General features: G+C 44.7%; 1 protein-coding gene across 13 annotated transcripts in view; it reads left to right on the top strand.

Moving 5' to 3' along the window:
- Positions 1–18,109, top strand: part of CPLANE1 (ciliogenesis and planar polarity effector 1) — a 182,774-nt gene that overhangs the window by 22,406 nt on the left and 142,259 nt on the right. For 12 of the 13 annotated variants that reach the window (XR_006290914.1, XM_043546680.1, XM_043546685.1 and 9 more), the window contains exons 6-7: positions 5,117–5,223; positions 14,993–15,149. Coding sequence is in view for 11 of the 13 variants with exons in the window: in XM_043546680.1 (XP_043402615.1) it covers positions 5,117–5,223; positions 14,993–15,149 (264 nt within the window). In the remaining 2 variants the exon portion in view is untranslated. Of the gene's footprint in view, positions 1–5,116; positions 5,224–14,992; positions 15,150–18,109 lie in introns of those variants that run through there. The other variant, XM_043546691.1, reaches the window with a different exon arrangement.

Genomic DNA, 18,109 nt, shown 5'->3' with positions numbered 1-18,109 from the left:
CAAAAATGCCGCTTAGCTAGTCGGTTCCTAGCCTGTGGCAGTGCATGGGATTCTTCCGTCCTAAGTGCAGGACTCTGCACTTGTCCTTGTTGAACCTCATCAGATTTCTTTTGGCCCAATCCTCCAATTTGTCTAGATCATTCTGGACCCTATCTCTACCCTCCAGCATATCTACCTCTCCCCACAGCTTAGTGTCATCCGCGAACTTGCTGCGGGTGCAATCCATCCCACCATCCAGATCATTAATGAAGATGTTGAACAAAACCAGCCCCAGGATTGACCCTTGGGGCACTCTGCTTGATACCAGCTGCCAACTAGACATTGAGCTGTTGATCACTACCCCTTGAGCCTGACGATATAGCCAGCTTTCTATCCACATTATAGTCCATTCATCCAACCGATACTTTTTTAACTTGCTGGCAAGAATACTGTGGGAGACCATATCAAAAGCTTTGCTAAAGTCAAGGTATATCACGTCCACTGCTTTCCCCATATCCGCAGAGAAAGCCATCTCATCATAGAAGGCAATTAAGTTGGTCAGGCATGACTTGCCTTTGGCGAATCCATGTTGACTGTTCCTGATCGCATTCCTCTCTTCCAAGTGCTTCAAAATGGATTATTTGAGCACCTGCTCCATGATTTTTTCAGAGACTGAGGTGAGGCTGACTGGTCTGTAGTTACCTGGATTCTCCTCCTTCCCTTTTTTAAAGATGGGCACTATATTTGCCTTTTTCCAATCGTCCGGGATCTTCCCCCGAGTGCCACGAGTTTTCAAAGATAATGGCCAATGGCTGTGCAATCACATCAGCCAACTCCCTCAGCACCCTTGGATGCATTGCATTGGACTTGCGCATGTCCAGCTTTTCTAAATAGTCCTTAACCTGTTCTTTCATCACTGAAGGCTGCTCACCTCCTCCCCATACTGTGCTGCCCAGTGCAGCGGTCTGGGAGCTGCCCTTGTCTGTGAAGACCAAGGCAAAAAAAGCATTGAGTACTTCAGCTTTTTCCACATCATCTGTCACTAGGTTGCCTCTCCCATTGAGTAAGGGTCCCACACTTTCCCTGACCACCACCTTTTTCCTAACATACCTGTAGAAACCCTTTTTGTTACCCTTCATATTACTTGCTAACTGCAACTCCAATTGTGGTTTGGCTTCCCTTGTTACACCTCTGCATGCTCAAGCAATATTTTTAAACTGTATTTTTATAGTCTTCTGTCCAAGTTTCCACTTCTTCTAAGCTTCCTTTTTGTGTTTAAGCTCACCAAAGATTTCTCTGTGAAGCCAAGCTGGTTGCCTGCCATATTTGCTATTCTTTCTGCAGATCAGGATGAGATACCTCCAGAGTACTCAGAGATCCTTACTATCTTGGACTACCTTCTTTCCTTAAAGAAATCAGGTCTGTATCTCAGCTCACTGCCTGTGCAATTGTCAGCAATCAACACCTGCCTGTATTCTACCCAAGGCCTCACATTGCCAGGGAAGATAGAAAATTCCATTCTCCGGATGTCTGTTGAACCTTAGCTTTCTGCCTGCAAAGGACAAAACCCTTCAAGCAATCTCCAAGTTTCTTCATTTCTATTTCTGGGTGGATAAAGGGAAAGCACTCTCCTCACAGAGACATTCTAAATGAATCTCAGGTTGCATCCTGCTTTGCTATGAGCTGATGGAGACTCCTGCCCCTCAAAATATGAGGGCTCATTCAACCAGAGCCCAGGCTGCCTCATGGCTTCTCTTCAGGGTGTTGTCCTGGAGATGGGTAGAGTGGCTACATGAGGCTCTGTGCATATCTTTACTAGACATTACGATATGGTACAAGCTTCTTCAGCAGATGCATCCTTCAATACAGCAGTCCTGCATGGTTCCTTGCATCCTTCTTGTCAATGAATATTGCTTGCAAGTTACCCACAGTGGAATAGCCATAGGGATCACCACTCAAAAAAGAAAGGAAAGCTATTTATCTCACAGTGACTGAAATTCTTTGAAATGTGTGGTCTCTCCTACACCACTTCTTTGGATCCTTTTCTAAGTCATTCTGGTAGAAAAGGAACCGGGAAACAGGTCGGTCCATATCTCCCTTTATGCCTTGAGTTAAGAGCACAAGGAGACACAGAGTGCAGGGGCAGAGCAGTGGACATTGCTAGTGAAAAATCTTTGGTCTCAGGGAGACACAATGTGTAGGCACCTGTCTGACAGTGGGGATTACATGCCTGACTCACTTAGTGTAGGTCTACACTTACATTGGCGTGTAGAGTACAGACACCACTGGTGTTTATGAACATGCTAGCTGGGCATGCGAAGATGAGAGGGCACTGCTTAGGCAAGTAGAGTATAGACAAGCTAAAATCTTAAAGTATCCTTGTGTGGCTCGCAGTACCTCCCACGCCCACACTGCTGTTTTTAGCAGTGTAGCGTCCCTCTGCAAGTGTCTTTCCCTGTTGCAATGAAAGGCTCTCGGGTGCGTGCAGGGGGGCTGGCAGGGGAGAGGCAGCAGGGAAAGGATCTGTCAGCTCCCTGTTGCTCCCTGTTTCCGCACTGCCTCCCCCTTGCCGGAGCCTTTCACCGCCACATGTTGTGGCACACCTCACTGTGGGCGCAACCTGCCTTTCACTCCCTCTGTAGCTACATGTCGCTGCAAGTGTAGACAAAGCCTTAGTAAATTCTATTAGATGCCTATCTTTATCTTTTGGGCACCTAAATATCTTTATAAATCTGACCCCTCGTTTGTGAGACGAAATGCTGGCTGCTTAAAAACACAATGCTAAAGGGTGCTGCAGTATGTCAACATTTTCTAGAGGCTGGATGAAGTGTTAATTATGTGTTTGGATTTGGAAGTTTGTCTCAGGCCATCGGTTCAAAACAGGCCTACCTCAGCAATGACTGAACATTCTGTGTTTGGTAGGTATGTGAAATTACTAGTTGTCTGACACAAGTAGAAGACAGTTTTCCACATCACAGGCGCCAAACTGGTACTAAATATTAGTTAGGCAAAAATAGATAATAAGCAGTAGACTGCTGAAAAATAGCAAAATGATTTTAAAAATAGTTCTGAAGTTGTTTCCATTTCACAAGGTTCTAAAGGGACCCATTTTCTGCAAAAAAAATTTTTGCAATTTGTCTCAATTTTTTAAGTTACTGAAGTTTTTCTTTTCTTTTACTGAAGACTGGGTTTGTGGTAAATGAGACACTTTAAAATAAATAATAATAAAAAAAAATTCAATCCAGGGGAAAAAACCTCTCAAAAATGGAAAATGTTGATGTAATCAATTTCTCATGATGACACTTGAAGCACTGTTTATTTCATCTACTTTTCATTAATCAACACTAGTGTAACTATATCAGTGGTACAGAATGTGCTTACATACAAAAGATTAAACAATTGGAGGTAAAACAGGTCATGTCAATCCAGCGCTGAGCATTCCCACAACTTGCAGAAGGCACATAGTCCGCAAAACTGACAGATACAAATCTCCCTTTATTTTTATTTTTTTAATCAACTGAAAAAAGGTCTACAAGCCATAGACTCTCTAGCATATAATCCTAAAATTTAGAGGTAGTTGTTTTGCTGTGTTTAGTGTGACGTTACACTCCATATTCTTCATACAAATATTGTTATGATATGAATATGGCATAACTAAGATGTTTTTATGCAAGACGGGTCATGTGAGAACCTTCCCAAGGATCTCATATGATTTACTGAATATCCATAGGGACCACATATATCAAAGAACTCCAGTTACTATAAAGTAAGTAACCTTCCTTTCAACTAGAGACCAAGAAAAGAGACCTTATTTTAAAGTATTATCAAAATAAGACATTGCTGCAACATACTGTTAATATTTTGCTGTCTCAACTTTTGTTATGAGAACCCAGTTTTGGGCCTCAGTCCTGCAATCTCATCTGCACTGGTGATTTCTTGTACCTGCTGATAACTCCAGTTATTTCAATATGGCTCTGTGCAGGCGTGGGGAACTGATTCGGCAGATCTGATTGTAGGATCAGAAACCTGGAAAGCCTTTCCTTCTGGAATCCAGCCATGTATTTATTTATTCTTGATTGAACTGGGAGGGGTGATTACTTCTGTGTGTCTCAAAAAGCTCTGAATATCTCCCCACTACCCTTCTTCCTGTTTTTAAAAGCGTCAGTTTAGGGCTCTGCATTATACATCCTTCTGGCTAAGGGAGATTAGATGGGATTCCAGTATCTGTGAAAAACTGTGTTCTAATTGTCCTCTCTCAGTTCATGCATCATATATGTATTTTTCCAACCAATTCTTTTTTTGTCTGTACAAGTGTAATCTGTAGGATTTACTGTCAAATTAATAATAATTAAAACCAGTCACCTGCACTGTCCTGCTAAAGTGCTTACATACGTGTTGTTATATTGCACTACATGCATAGAATTTTGTCATTTTTTGTTTTAATTTGTTTACTATTTTTCAAGTAAGACAGCAGAATAGGTGTAGGTGTGGTGGACTTGCTCCTATGTAAGGATATGTATGTAAGGATTCATGGAATTTTATCATGTTACCTGCAGCCACCATTTTTAGTTCACTTTTCTAAGAAAGAGGCCCCCGCAATTCCTTTTTAATAAGTATGGAAAGTTTTGGTAGCAAATGAAGATTTGAGTATAGGCAACTCTCAAATACACTTTTTTAACAGCTAAAACCCATAGCTTTTTAAAGTTTCGGAAGTCTACTGTGGAAATTTACTTCTCAAAGCAGTAAACCTACGAGGGGGAAGTGTGGGACCCTGTAGAGGCCTGTAGTGCTTTCTAGTTTAATTGTACAAGCAAAAAATGAGTAATTTGAACTATAACCACAACTGAATACTAATTCAGCGTGACAAGGTAAATTGCCTAGTAAGATTGATTATGTAATCTATTACCTACTCAGGCTAGTCTCATATTCAGTTCTTAGGCAACCAAAATGTTGTATCTCGTAAGATACTGGGATAGTTTAAGCGAGGTTACAGCGTGGTTGGCAAATTGCTTTTATTGGTTTGTCCTAACTTCTAAATCTAAGTGAAAAATATTTGTATTACATTTAATTTTAATTGTAGTAATAGGATTGCACTGATCAAGTAAGTTTGAGAGAAAAAAAAACGTTTCTTTTGCAGATACTAGGTGACTGCTGCTTGTGCTCTTTTGTGTTTTGTTCTGGGGAATGCTTGATGCTGACGTTTTTGGCACTGCGGTGGCATGAAAATAGTTTCAAATACATTAGGTGAGTTCAAAGTTATTTGAAATTTTGCCAGTTTTACAAGGAACAGTTGATTTATTTTTGATCAAGCATTTTGAAGTCAAGTTTTCAGAGTAATAAATGGACAACTGTCAAGATTCCTCCCCAACTCTGAACGCTAGGGTACAGATGTGGGGACCTGTATGAAAACCTCCTAAGCTTATCTTTACCAGCTTAGGTCAAAAACTTCCCCAAGGTACAAAATATTCCACCCTTTGTCCTTGGATTGGCCGCTACCACCACCAAACAAATACTGGTTACTGGGGAAGAGCTGTTTGGAAATGTCTTTCCCCCCAAAATACTTCCCAAACCCTTGCACCCCACTTCCTGGACAAGGTTTGGTAAAAAGCCTCACCAATTTGCCTAGGTGACTACAGACCCAGACCCTTGGATCTTAAGAACAATGAACAATCCTCCCAACACTTGCACCCCCCCCTTTCCTGGGAAATGTTGGATAAAAAGCCTCACCAATTTGCATAGGTGACCACAGACCCAAACCCTTGGATCTGAGAACAATGAAAAAGCATTCAGTTTTCTTACAAGAAGACTTTTAATAGAAATAGGAGTAAATAGAAGTAAAGAAATCCCCTCTGTAAAATCAGGATGGTAGATACCTTACAGGGTAATTAGATTCAAAACATAGAGAATCCCTCTAGGCAAAACCTTAAGTTACAAAAAAGATACAGAGACAGAAATAGTTATTCTATTCAGCACAATTCTTTTCTCAGCCATTTAAAGAAATCATAATCTAACGCATACCTAGCTAGATTACTTACTGAAAGTTCTAAGACTCCATTCCTGTTCTATCCCCGGCAAAAGCAGCATATAGACAGAGACCCTTTGTTTCTCTCCCTCCTCCCAGCTTTTGAAAGTATCTTGTCTCCTCATTGGTCATTTTGGTCAGGTGCCAGCGAGGTTACCTTTAGCTTCTTAACCCTTTACAGGTGAGAGGATTTTTCCTCTGGCCAGGAGGGATTTTAAAGGGGTTTACCCTTCCCTTTATATTTATGACAACAACCGTGGACACTTTTATGTCAAACTAGTTTATGAATACCAATACTTAAGGTGAATGAACAAATCAGGTATTTGCAAGCACGCATGGCTAGCCTGCATTGCTTATATATACACATAAGGTAGTCATGCATAGAGATATAAACAACAAATGTACCTCCCTAACTTGGAATACAGAACCCGTAATGTTTAATTTAAAAAAACAAGCAATTTTAGAGCAAATTATAACTATATACATTGATCTGTTTTTACTGTTGATTTTTGGCAAGAAGCTGCTCAGAGGCAATGTCAGCTAATTTGCATAAAGCATAGGAGTTCTGAGCTGAGGTTTTCTGCTCCAATCTTATCTTTTGTGAAAGAGCAACTGCATACACTTAACGAGAGAGAGAGAGAGAGAGTTGGGGGGGGAATTTCTATTTAGGGTCTAATGATTTGGAATGCGGGCCATAAACTTTTACTCGTGCAACTCCTGTCCTGGAAATGAATGCTGTTAACATGCCCCTGTGCAGAAAAAAGTCAAGGAAAGTGTGGGCCCCTTACTGAATTAGGGAGGCAACCTAGTGACAGAGAATGTGGAAAAAGCTAATGTACTCAAGGCTTTTTTTGCGTCTGTCTTCACGAACAAGGTTAGCTCCCAGACTACTGCACTGGGCTGCATAGCATGGGGAGGAGGTGACCAGCCCTCTGTGGAGAAAGAAGTGGTTCAGGACTATTTAGAAAAGCTGGACGAGCACAAGTCCATGGGGCCGGATGCGCTGCATCAGAGAGTGCTAAAGGAGTTGGCGGATGTGATTGCAGAGCTATTGGCCATTATTTTTGAAAACTCATGGCGATCGGGGGAGGTCCCGGATGACTGGAAAAAGGCTAATGTAGTGCCCATCTTTAAAAAAGGGAAGGAGGAGGATCCGGGGAACTACAGGCTAGTCAGCTTCACCTCAGTCCCTGGAAAAATCATGGAGCAGGTCCTCAAGGAATCAGTTCTGAAGCACTTAGACGAGAGCAAAGTGATCAGGAACAATCAGCATGGATTCACCAAGGGCAAGTCACGCCTGACTAATCTAATTGCCTTCTATGACAAGATAACTGGCTCTGTGGATGAGGGGAAAGCAGTGGATGTGTTAGTCCTTCACTTGAGCAAAGCTTTCGATAAGGTCTCCCACAGTATTCTTGCCAGCAAGTTAAAGAAGTATGGACTGGATGAATGGACTATAAGGTGGATAGAAAGCTGGCTAGATCGTTGGGCTCAACGGGTAGTGATCAATGGCTCCATGTCTAGTTGGCAGCCGGTATGAAGTGGAGTGCCCCAAGGGTCGGTCCTGGGGCCCTTTTTGTTCAATATCTTCATTAATGATCTGGAGGATGGTGTGGATTGCACCTTCAGCAAGTCTGCAGATGACACTAAACTGGGAGGAGAGGTAGATACACTGGAGGGTAGGGATAGGATACAGAGGGCCCTAGACAAATTGGAGGATTGGTCCAAAAGAAATCTGATGAGGTTCAACAAGGACAAGTGCAGAGTCCTGCACTTAGGACGGAAGAATCCCATGCACCGCTACAGACGAGGGACCGAATGGCTAGGCAGCAGTTCTACAGAAAAGGACCTAGGGGTTACAGTGGACGAGAAGCTGGATATGAGTCAACAGTGTGCCCTTGTTGCCAAGAAGGCCAATGGCATTTTAGGATGTATAAGTAGGGGCATTAACAGCAGATTGAGAGATGTGATCGTTCCCTCTATTCGACATTGGTGAGGCCTCATCTGGAGTACTGTGTCCAGTTTTGGGCCCCACACCACAAGAAGGATGTGAAAAAATTGGAAAGCATCCGGCGGAGGGCAACAAGAATGATTAGGGGACTGGAACACATGACTTATGAGGAGAGGCTGAGGGAACTGGGATTGTTTAGTCTGCGGAAGAGAAGAATGAGGAGGGATTTGATAGGTGCTTTCAACTACCTGAAAGGGGGTTCCAAAGAGGATGGATCTAGACTGTTTTCAGTGGTAGCAGATGACAGAACAAGGAGGAATGGTCTCAAGTTGCAGTGGGGGAGATTTAGGTTGGATAGTAGGAAAAACTTTTTCACTAGGAGGGTGGTGAAGCGGTGGAATCTCCTTTCTTAGAAGTTTTTAAGGTCAGGCTTGACAAAGCCCTGGCTGGGATGATTTAGTTGGGGATTGGTTCAGCTTTGAGCATGGGGTTGGTTTAGATGACCTCCAGAGGTCCCTTCCAATCCTGATATTCTATGATTCTACGATCAGAAAAGTTTGAGATATTAGACATATTAGATCATCCAGTCCATTCCCAGCCAAAATTATATTATTTCCTACAGTATATTGTTCAGTGTTTTGCTAGTGTTTTGTGCAAATCTCAAGAGATGAAGCTTCTATCACTTTTTTGGGAGATTAGCCTAGAATATAATGTAACTCACTGTCAGGAAGTATTCCTGATAGTTTTCCTATATTTTCCCTGTCTTAGTTTCTTCCTATTAGTCTGTGATACACCCCCATACACACCTTAGGTAACTCGTCCTGCTCTCTCGCTTCCTTCAAATATTTATAAATTGTGTTTTTACTGTACCCCTGTTTGTCATTTCTAGGCCTCGTCTACACACAGGTTGTATATTAGAATAACTACGTGTGTTGCTGGAACGGAGACTTTTTACTGATATATTTCAGAGTAACAGCCGTGTTAGTCTGTATTTGCAAAAAGAAAAGGAGTGCTTGTGGCACCTTAGAGACTAACCAATTTATTTGAGCATAAGCTTTTGTGAGCTACAGCTCACTTCATCGGATGCATACTGTGGAAAATACAGAAGATGTTTTTATACACACAAATCATGAAAAAATGGGTGTTTTATCACTGCAAAAGGTTTTCTCTCCCCCCACCCCACTCTCCTGCTAGTACCCGCATGGCCCCACAGTATGCCAACATTTTTATGGCTGACTTAGAACAATGCTTCCTCAGCTCTCGTCCCCTAACGCCCCTACTCTACTTGCGCTATATTGATGACATCTTCATCATCTGGACCCATGGAAAAGAAACTCTTGAGGAACTCCATCATGATTTCAACAATTTCCATCCCACCATCAACCTCAGCCTGGTCCAGTCCACACAAGAGATCCACTTCCTGGACACTACAGTGCTAATAAACGATGGTCACATAAACACCACCCTATACCGGAAACCTACTGACCGCTATTCCTACCTACATGCCTCCAGCTTTCACCCTGACCATACCACACGATCCATTGTCTACAGCCAAGCTCTGCGATACAATCGCATTTGCTCCAACCCCTCAGACAGAGACAAACACCTACAAGATCTCTATCAAGCATTCTTACAACTACAATACCCACCTGCGGAAGTGAAGAAACAGATTGATGGAGCCAGAAGAGTTCCCAGAAGTCACCTACTACAGGACAGGCCTAACAAAGAAAATAACAGAACGCCACTAGCCGTCACCTTTAGCCCCCAACTAAAACCTCTCCAACGCATCATCAGGGATCTACAACCTATCCTGAAGGACGACCCATCACTCTCACAGATCTTGGGAGACAGGCCAGTCCTTGCCTACAGACAGCCCCACAACCTGAAGCGAATACTCACCAGCAACTGCATACCACACAACAGAACCACTAACCCAGGAACCTATCCTTGCAACAAAGCCCGTTGCCAACTATGCCCACATATCTATTCAGGGGACACCATCACAGGGCCTAATAACATCAGCCACACTATTTCCCCCTCCCCCCCCAACACACACACACACACACACACACACACACACACAAACCCACTCTCCTGTTGGTAATAGCTTATCTAAAGTGATCACTCTCCTTACAATGTGTATGATAATCAAGGTGGGCCATTTCCAGCACAAATCCAGGGTTTAACAAGAACGTCTGAGGAAGGGGTGGGGGGGTTGGTTAGGAAAACAAGGGGAAATAGGTTACCTTGCATAATGACTTAGCCACTCCCAGTCTCTATTCAAGCCTAAGTTAATTGTATCCAATTTGCAAATGAATTCCAATTCAGCAGTCTCTCGCTGTTGTGTGGTATGCGGTTGCTGTGAGTATTCGCAGGAGAGTGGGGTGGGGGGAGAGAAAACCTTTTGTAGTGATAAAACACCCATTTTTTCATGATTTGTGTGTATAAAAACATCTTCTGTATTTTCCACAGTATGCATCCGATGAAGTGAGCTGTAGCTCACGAAAGCTTATGCTCAAATAAATTGGTTAGTCTCTAAGGTGCCACAGGTACTCCTTTTCTTTTTACTGATATAGTTATACTGGTACAGTCCTTTGTGAATGCAGTAGAACTGGTATAAAGATGCTGTATATTGGTATAGCTTATTCCCCTTCCCATGTGGGAAGCACATTAATAGGGGTATAACTGTATCCACACTATGAGGGTTGTACCCTCATTTTAACTATATGGGAATTAAAGTGGTACAACTTTTATGTATAGACAAAGCTTTGCCTATTTAGGCCTTCAGAAATCAATCCCTCCCACCACCTAATCATGAGCATTGCTTTTCTCTGACCTTGCTTCCATTTGTTAATACTAGTTCTTCAAGTGATTGTTCATGTTGATTCCAATCAGGTGTGCGCTGCCACGTGCATGGTTGTTGGAAACTTTTTCCCTCAGCAGCTCCTGTTGGGTTGGCTAGGGAGCCCCCTGGAGTGCTGCCCTGATAGCACTCAATATATGACCCTGCCAACCCGACCCCCCTTCAGTTCCTTCTCACCATCTGTGGTGGCACTGGAACTGCATTTCGCTTGCTTGCAAGTGTTCCCTTAGCTGTTCCTTAGTCCTACCCAGTTTTTGTTTTGTAGTTAGTTTATTATTATTTGTAGTTAGGATAGACGTGTTGAGTGGGTCGTTCTTCCCTCATCCCATGTTGGGCTTTGGGACATGTCTCAACCGCAAGAATTTAAATCTTGCAGTGTATGCAAGAAGCCTATGCTCAATAGTGGCCCCACGACTCGTGCCTGTGGTGTCTATGGGAGGCGCAACAGTGTGAGCCCTGCAAGATTTGTCAGGCTTTCAAGCCCAGTACTAGGAAGAAATGCGACTTCCGTTTGAAGCAGCTATTAATGGAAGCCACAATCCATCCAGCAGCACCTGACCGCCAAGTCCCGGGCCCGAGGTCAGTGCGGAACGCCCCGGTGTCGGTCCGTGAATCGGTACCAAGGAAGGACTCTTGTGCTAGATACCCTCTGTACTGGAGATCCCCGGCACTGCAGTGTGGAGCGGCCCCCTGGCACTGGTCAACATCCCCGGTGCCCCACAAACACCATAAGAAGGCGGACAGAGGATGCTCTCCTCAGAGAGCAAGACCATCCGAGAAGACTTTGCTCCTCAGAGGAAGGACTCTACTTCCAAGCAGCAAGAGCTCGTGCTGTCGACTCCAGCACCCCAGTTGGCACCGTTGAGCCCGGCACTCAGTGACTCTCTGGCGGGGCAGTGCTTGGTGGAGGAATTGGAACCCCCCCCTCCACCCCAAACACTTTTGAGGCTGCAAAGGAACTTATAGAAAGTACTGTGCCTCAGCCCCTTACTGTTAGAGAGAAGCATCCAGCACTGTCCAGACGGGTGCCATCTAGAGGCAAGCCCACGATGATGCTCTCCATCGCCGGACCGGCACTGTTCCCGGTCTCCATCGCCGCAACACCCCCCAGCACCGGCCCAGTACAAGATCGTCCAGTGTAGGGAGCGTGATGATCTGTGTCTCCAGCACCGATGGGTCGGTACTGATCGCGGTCACCCTCTCTCGACTGGCACCGAGACACGGCACAGGAACACAGGAGCTGTTCTCGATCATGGGACAGCCGGCACTGATCCTCTACATGATCATTGCAGCACTGATTCCTGACTTCCTCTTCCTGGCACCTACCGCCAGCTCAGGGATCATCGACACCACCCTGGTCGTCGTCCTCGGACTCAGAGGCCAACTCCTACTACCTGCGGCGCAGTAGGCACAGGTCGGATAAACGTCAGAGACACGCACAGTCGACCTGGCAGCCACAGTGGCCACCTGCTGCGCAATGGCCCTTCTGAACCCCCAGGGCTTACCATCAGTCCCTGGGTATCCCTTCCAGGGTTTCTAGGTCTGTAGCATCGGGGCATCCTCCTGCATGGTCACCGGCAGACAGACCTGCCCCTTGAGCTACATAGGTGACCCGATCTCGACCGCCCCCTCATACTACAGAGTGGGCAGCAGAACCGGCTCCAGACCCACCCATAGCCCGGTCACATCTGACTGTGCCGAACCACTGGACGCCAATGCTACCCAGAGCAACCTGAGCACATAGAGGGTCTTGAGGACCCTGTACCCCCACTGGCTTTCTTGTCATCTTCGCCTGATGAGGCAGTGACAGGAGCGTCCGCTTCAGGTCCTCCGCCCATTGACTACAGGGCGCACCAGGATCTGCTCCGCCACATTGCCCATAACATGGACCTACAGGCAGAGGAAGTAATCAAGTCTAAGGACTCGATGGTGGACATTCTCACCCTGGAAGGTCCTTCCAGAATGGCGTTGCTAGTCATTAAAACTATTTACAACAATTATATTACCCTGTGGCAGACTCCAGCCTCCATTCCGCCCACTGCCAAGGGTATGGAGAGAGAATACTTTGTTCTGTTGAAGGGATATGAGTTCTTATTCTCCCACCTACACCCTTGCTCCTTGGTAGTCTCGGCAGTAAATGAGAAGGAGTGCCAGGGGCAGCAGGCGCTGGCTCCCAAGGCTGAAGAGGCCAAATGTATGGACCTCTCTGACAGGAAAGTTTATGCCGTTGGGGGCTACACCTGAGGATGGCTAACCAACAAGCTATGCTCAGCAGGTATAATTTTAACTCATGGGACTCTATGTCCAAAAAGAGGGAGTTGCTCCCCACTGAGTCGAAGGCTGAGTTCTTGGCTCTGGTCGAGGAGGGGAAAGCAGTGGCTAAGACATCACTGCAGGTTTCCCTTGACTTGGCTGACTCTGCGGCACGTACCATCTCCTCTGGTGTGGTCATGAGGAGAACCGCATGATTCCAAGCTTCCGGGCTTCCCCCGGAAGTTCAGCAGACCCTACAGGACCTTCCCTTTGGTGGTGCAGGGGCTGTTTTCAGACCAGACGGACTCGAGGCTTCACAGTCTAAAAGACTTGAGGGCAATTATGAAATCTCTGGGGATGAACACTCCTGCTACCCAGAGAAAACGCTTCAAGCCTCAACCCCAACAGCAGCAGAGGCAATACCAGCCCCTCCTGAGGCAGGATTCATACCGCTGTGGGGGCAGGAATAATAGGCGTAGACCTTCCAACCCTTCCTCAGCCAAGGGCAGGGCCCGACCAAGCCATCGTCAGGGTCCAAGAAAGGATTTTCAAGGGACGCCTGAGGATGGCGTACCAGTCGCTATCCCAGATCCTTTCTCCCACTTCTGAACCATCTACCCCTCTTCTACTGTGTGTGGTCCCATATAACATTTGGACCACTGGGTTCTTCGCATGGTAGAAGTGGGATATTCTCTCCAATTCTGCTGCTTCTCCCCACCCTCCCACCGCCCTTCCCCATCTCTTCTCTCAACCTTTCCAGGCTACTGTACCCCTTTCAAGAGTCTGATTTGTCTTGTCTACCCCCAGGTTTCACCTAACTTAAAAACTACTTGCTTAGAAAATCAGACATAAGAATACAAAAGTAGCACAGCACACTATTACTGAAAATTGCTTATTTTCTCATTTTTACAATATAATTATAAAATGACTGGAATATAAATATTATACTTACATTTCAATGTATAGTATATAGAGTAGTATAAACAAGTCATTGTATGTATGGAATTTTAGTTTGTACTGACTTTGCTGGTGCTTTTTACGTAGCCTGTTGTAAAACTAAGAAAATATCTAGATGAGTTGATGTACGCCCTGGAAGACCTCTGTGTACCCCCAGAGGTATAAGTACCCCTGGTTGAGAACCACTGATCTAGACAACCCCTGGCAGGTGTTTGTCTAACCTGCTATTAAAAATCTCCAATGATAGAGATTCCGCAATCCCCCGAGGCAGTTTATTACAGTGCTTAACCACCCTGACAGTCAGGAAGTTTTTCCTACTGTCCAACCTAAACCACCCCTGCTGCAATTTAAGCCTGTTGTTTCTTGTCCTGTCCTCAGAGGTTAAGGAGACCCCCCCCACTCCCCAGACTAAACAAACCCAATTTCCTCATAGGTCATGTTTTCTAGACCGTTAGTTTTTGTTGATCTTCTCTGGACTTTCTCCAGTTTGTCCCCCAAATCCTTTTCCACAGTACTCTTTCCTAAGCAGTCATTGCCCATTTTATAGATATACAACTGATTGTTCCTTCCTAAATGGAGTACTTTGCGTTTGTCCTTACTGAATTTCAACCTGTTTACCTCAGACTATTTCTCCAGTTTGTCCAGATCATTTTGAATTTTAATCCTATCTCCAAAGCACTTGTAACCCCTCCCAGCTTGGTATCATCCACAAAAGTTATAAGTGTACTTTCTATGCCATTGTCTAAATAACTGATGAAGATATTGAACAGAACCGGACCCAGAACTGATCCCTTGTGGGACCCTACTCGATATGCCCTTCCAGCTTGAGTGCAAACCACTGATAACGGCTCTCTGGAAATGTTTTTCCAACCAGTTGTGCACCCACCTTCTAGTAGTTTCATTTGGTTGTATTTCCCTAGTTTGTTTATGCATCATTATTTCTCATTTAATATAATTTTTTTAACAGTTCTTTACCTTATCATATCCACTGGGCACAGCAAGCATGTTCTCTGCCCACTCTGGTTCCAGTGTGTGAGTCAGTAAAGTCAAGAGGAGCTTTGCTTACTGCATTTTCAAGGGATGGACTTTTACTGGCAGTAGCCGTTAATCAAAGTGATCCAAAGGTAAGACTGGTAGAAAGTAGAGCACTAAAGCTAATCTTGCAAATAGAATACAGTTTGGCAAAAGTGACCTTTATTAAATTGTTTTAGAATTGCTTCTCAGATAGGCTTTCTATTTAATCATAACCGTATTTATAGCTAGGAAATTCTTCAGAAAAGCATGGCTCTCAGGAAGATGGATCATCTGTTTGGTTCTCAAAACACCAAAACTTTATATAGAAATTCTCTCCGACTACCACACTATATCTGACCTCCCATTTCTAGGCAAAGTTATTGAGAAAGCAGTGACAACTAAGCTGAAGCAACATGTTGCATCTGCCATTATCCTGAATGCTTAACAGTCAGGCTATAGCCTAAAGCACAGAATCGACACGGCCCTGGCATGAACGGTTCTTTGAGTAATGGTCCCTATTGTATTCCACTGTGGGAGGTTATGCATGTGCACCATGTGCCCGCAGCTGGTGAATTTGAAAAGTGTCTGGTCTGCGCGTGTGACCTGGCTCACGTCATGCCTCCATCTGACAGGATAAAGGGCAGGGCAGACCGCCTCTGCATTTCCTTCTCACCACCACATACTCCTTTTTGTAACGACCAGCATCCGTAGCTTCAGCTTTGTCCTGCAAAATAAGAATTAGTTTTGTAAATAGTTTTAACAGTTATACAGTTTTTATAGTCTACAGTTTAGTGTTTTATAGATGTATTATAGATTTATTCTCTTGGACATATTGCTCAGTAGCTTTTCCATCAGAGACCCTATGAACCACCTCACAAGAGACAGAAAGTTCAAATGACCTGCTTCCCCACACCCTCTGTAACAGGCTATGTATCTCCATCTCAGCCCCTACCTTGATGTTGTTTTTGATGGGCACTTGAGAGCTGCAAGTCACTAAGCCCAACACTTCCTGACCCGTACACACTGTTTGGGGGTTGTTTAGCACTCTTTTCAACACCTGAAGTGCAATAACAATAGACAAGCGGGTGGTGAACATCATCCAATCTGGCTAAATCATAGAGTTTGCATCCCTATTTCCCCCCAAAAACCCTCTCCACCCCTGTTCAGGAACCACTTTCACAAGAGTACTCTCAAACAAGATGAACTCCCTATTGTAGTGAGGATTGATAGAATTCTTCCCTATGCAATACAAAGGGAGTGGGTTTTTCCTCTCCTTACTTCCTGTTACTCAAAAAGAAGGGCAGTTGGAGACCTATCCTGAACCTCCGCCATCTCAACCACTTCATTCACAAATTCAGATTTCTCATGGTCACGCTGGAATATGTATCGTCCCCAGAGTCTTGATCAAGATCTTCTCAGTAGTAATAGTAGCTCAAATCAGAAGTCATGGTCTCATTGTCTTCCACTGTCTCGCTGACTTTCTCCTTGTCACCAGGAAGCCTGTGCATCAACTTTTATGATGCTGCACCTCTTCTCTTCACTGGGAGTCAGAGTAAATGCTGAAAACTCCAGTTCCATGTGGCAAACTACCAAGCCCTGCTGGTGAAGTATGACTCTAACCATATTCTAAATTCACTCATTTTGTTGAACATCTGCCACAGGACCAGAGGGAACAATTTCATGCTCTCATTTTGGAGGGGAAATTGCTAGCTAAAACCTCCCTCCAAGGTACCCTAGATTCTACGGACATGGCTTCTAGATCCCTAGCCAAAGCCTTCACAGATCTTTGGACTTTCAGAGGAGATCTAGACCCCAGAAAAGGGAACCCCACCCCCTTCTACAGCAACTTTATCTACACCTCCCTGTAAGAAACTGTTTTTATGTCCTGGACAAGGGCCTCAATCTACCTGCCTTCCCAGATCATGTGCTGAACAATTCCATCCAACCCCCTTTTGGACATCAGGTATCCCACTTCCTCACTGCCTTGGAACAGATTACCTTAGACAGATGGATTTTGGAGGTGATCAGTGTGGGGTATTCCATCTTCTTTCACTTACTGAGATCTCTTGAAACAAGAGGTCCAGTCTCTTGTACTCTTGGGGGCAATTAAGCCATTTCCCCCAGAGTTTGTCAGAAGGGAATTCTGTTCCAACTATTTCCACGTTTCCAAAAGGGGTGGAGGTTGGAGACTGATCCTCAACCTAAGAAACCTGAACACCTGAATCCTTTTCCAGGACTACAGGATGGTGACACTAGCCACTATAATTCCATCCTGAGATCTGGGAGATTGATTCGTCATCCTCGACCTCAAGGATGCCTAATTTCATATAGCTATCCACCCTTCCAGAAACACAGCCTGCAAACAATTGCAAGGACCTGCCTACAACTTGTGGTCACATGACAGACTCCACATTCATCACACTTCAGGCGAGGCTGCACCTTAGGTGCTTTCAGATATGGCTAAGGTCTGTGTACACTCCAAACAGATACAGTTTTTCCAAACATGTCACAGTATCTCAGAAAGTTCTGAACTCTCTCAGGTGGTGGTGTTGGAAGGTCTGTGTTGGAACCCCATTCTCACATTCCCCACTCTGAGATCCTTATAACAGATGTTTCTCTTCTGGAATGGGGAACTCGCCTCACAACCCAGAGCAAGTGGTCTGCACAAGAGGTCACAGTCCACATCACATCCACATTCTGGAGCTGAGAGCAGTTCATTATGCTTGTCAACGCTTCCTTCACCCATACAGGGTCACTCAGTCAGTTTAATGCTGGACAACAGAGCAGCAATATATTCTATCAATTAACAGGGCAGAGCAAGATCCCCATCCTTATGCATATAGTTACTAAGGCTATGGGACTGATGCATCACCCGTCAGACAGACTGCTGAGATTTCTATCTCCCAGGCTTCCAGAATACAGTTGCAGACTCCCTAAGCACATGCTTTCTTTAGGACCATAAACAGTAGCTCAACAATTCCGTCTTCCACAGCATTTGTCAAATCTGTGGTCTCATAAAAGCAGACCTCTGCCAGTCCAAACATTAAATGTCACCTTTTCTGTTCCAATA

Source organism: Chelonia mydas, chromosome 5 (genome assembly GCF_015237465.2).
Source record: "Chelonia mydas isolate rCheMyd1 chromosome 5, rCheMyd1.pri.v2, whole genome shotgun sequence".
In the NCBI taxonomy this organism is placed as follows: Eukaryota; Metazoa; Chordata; order Testudines; family Cheloniidae; genus Chelonia; species Chelonia mydas.
This window is presented reverse-complemented; position numbering and strand designations above follow the sequence as displayed.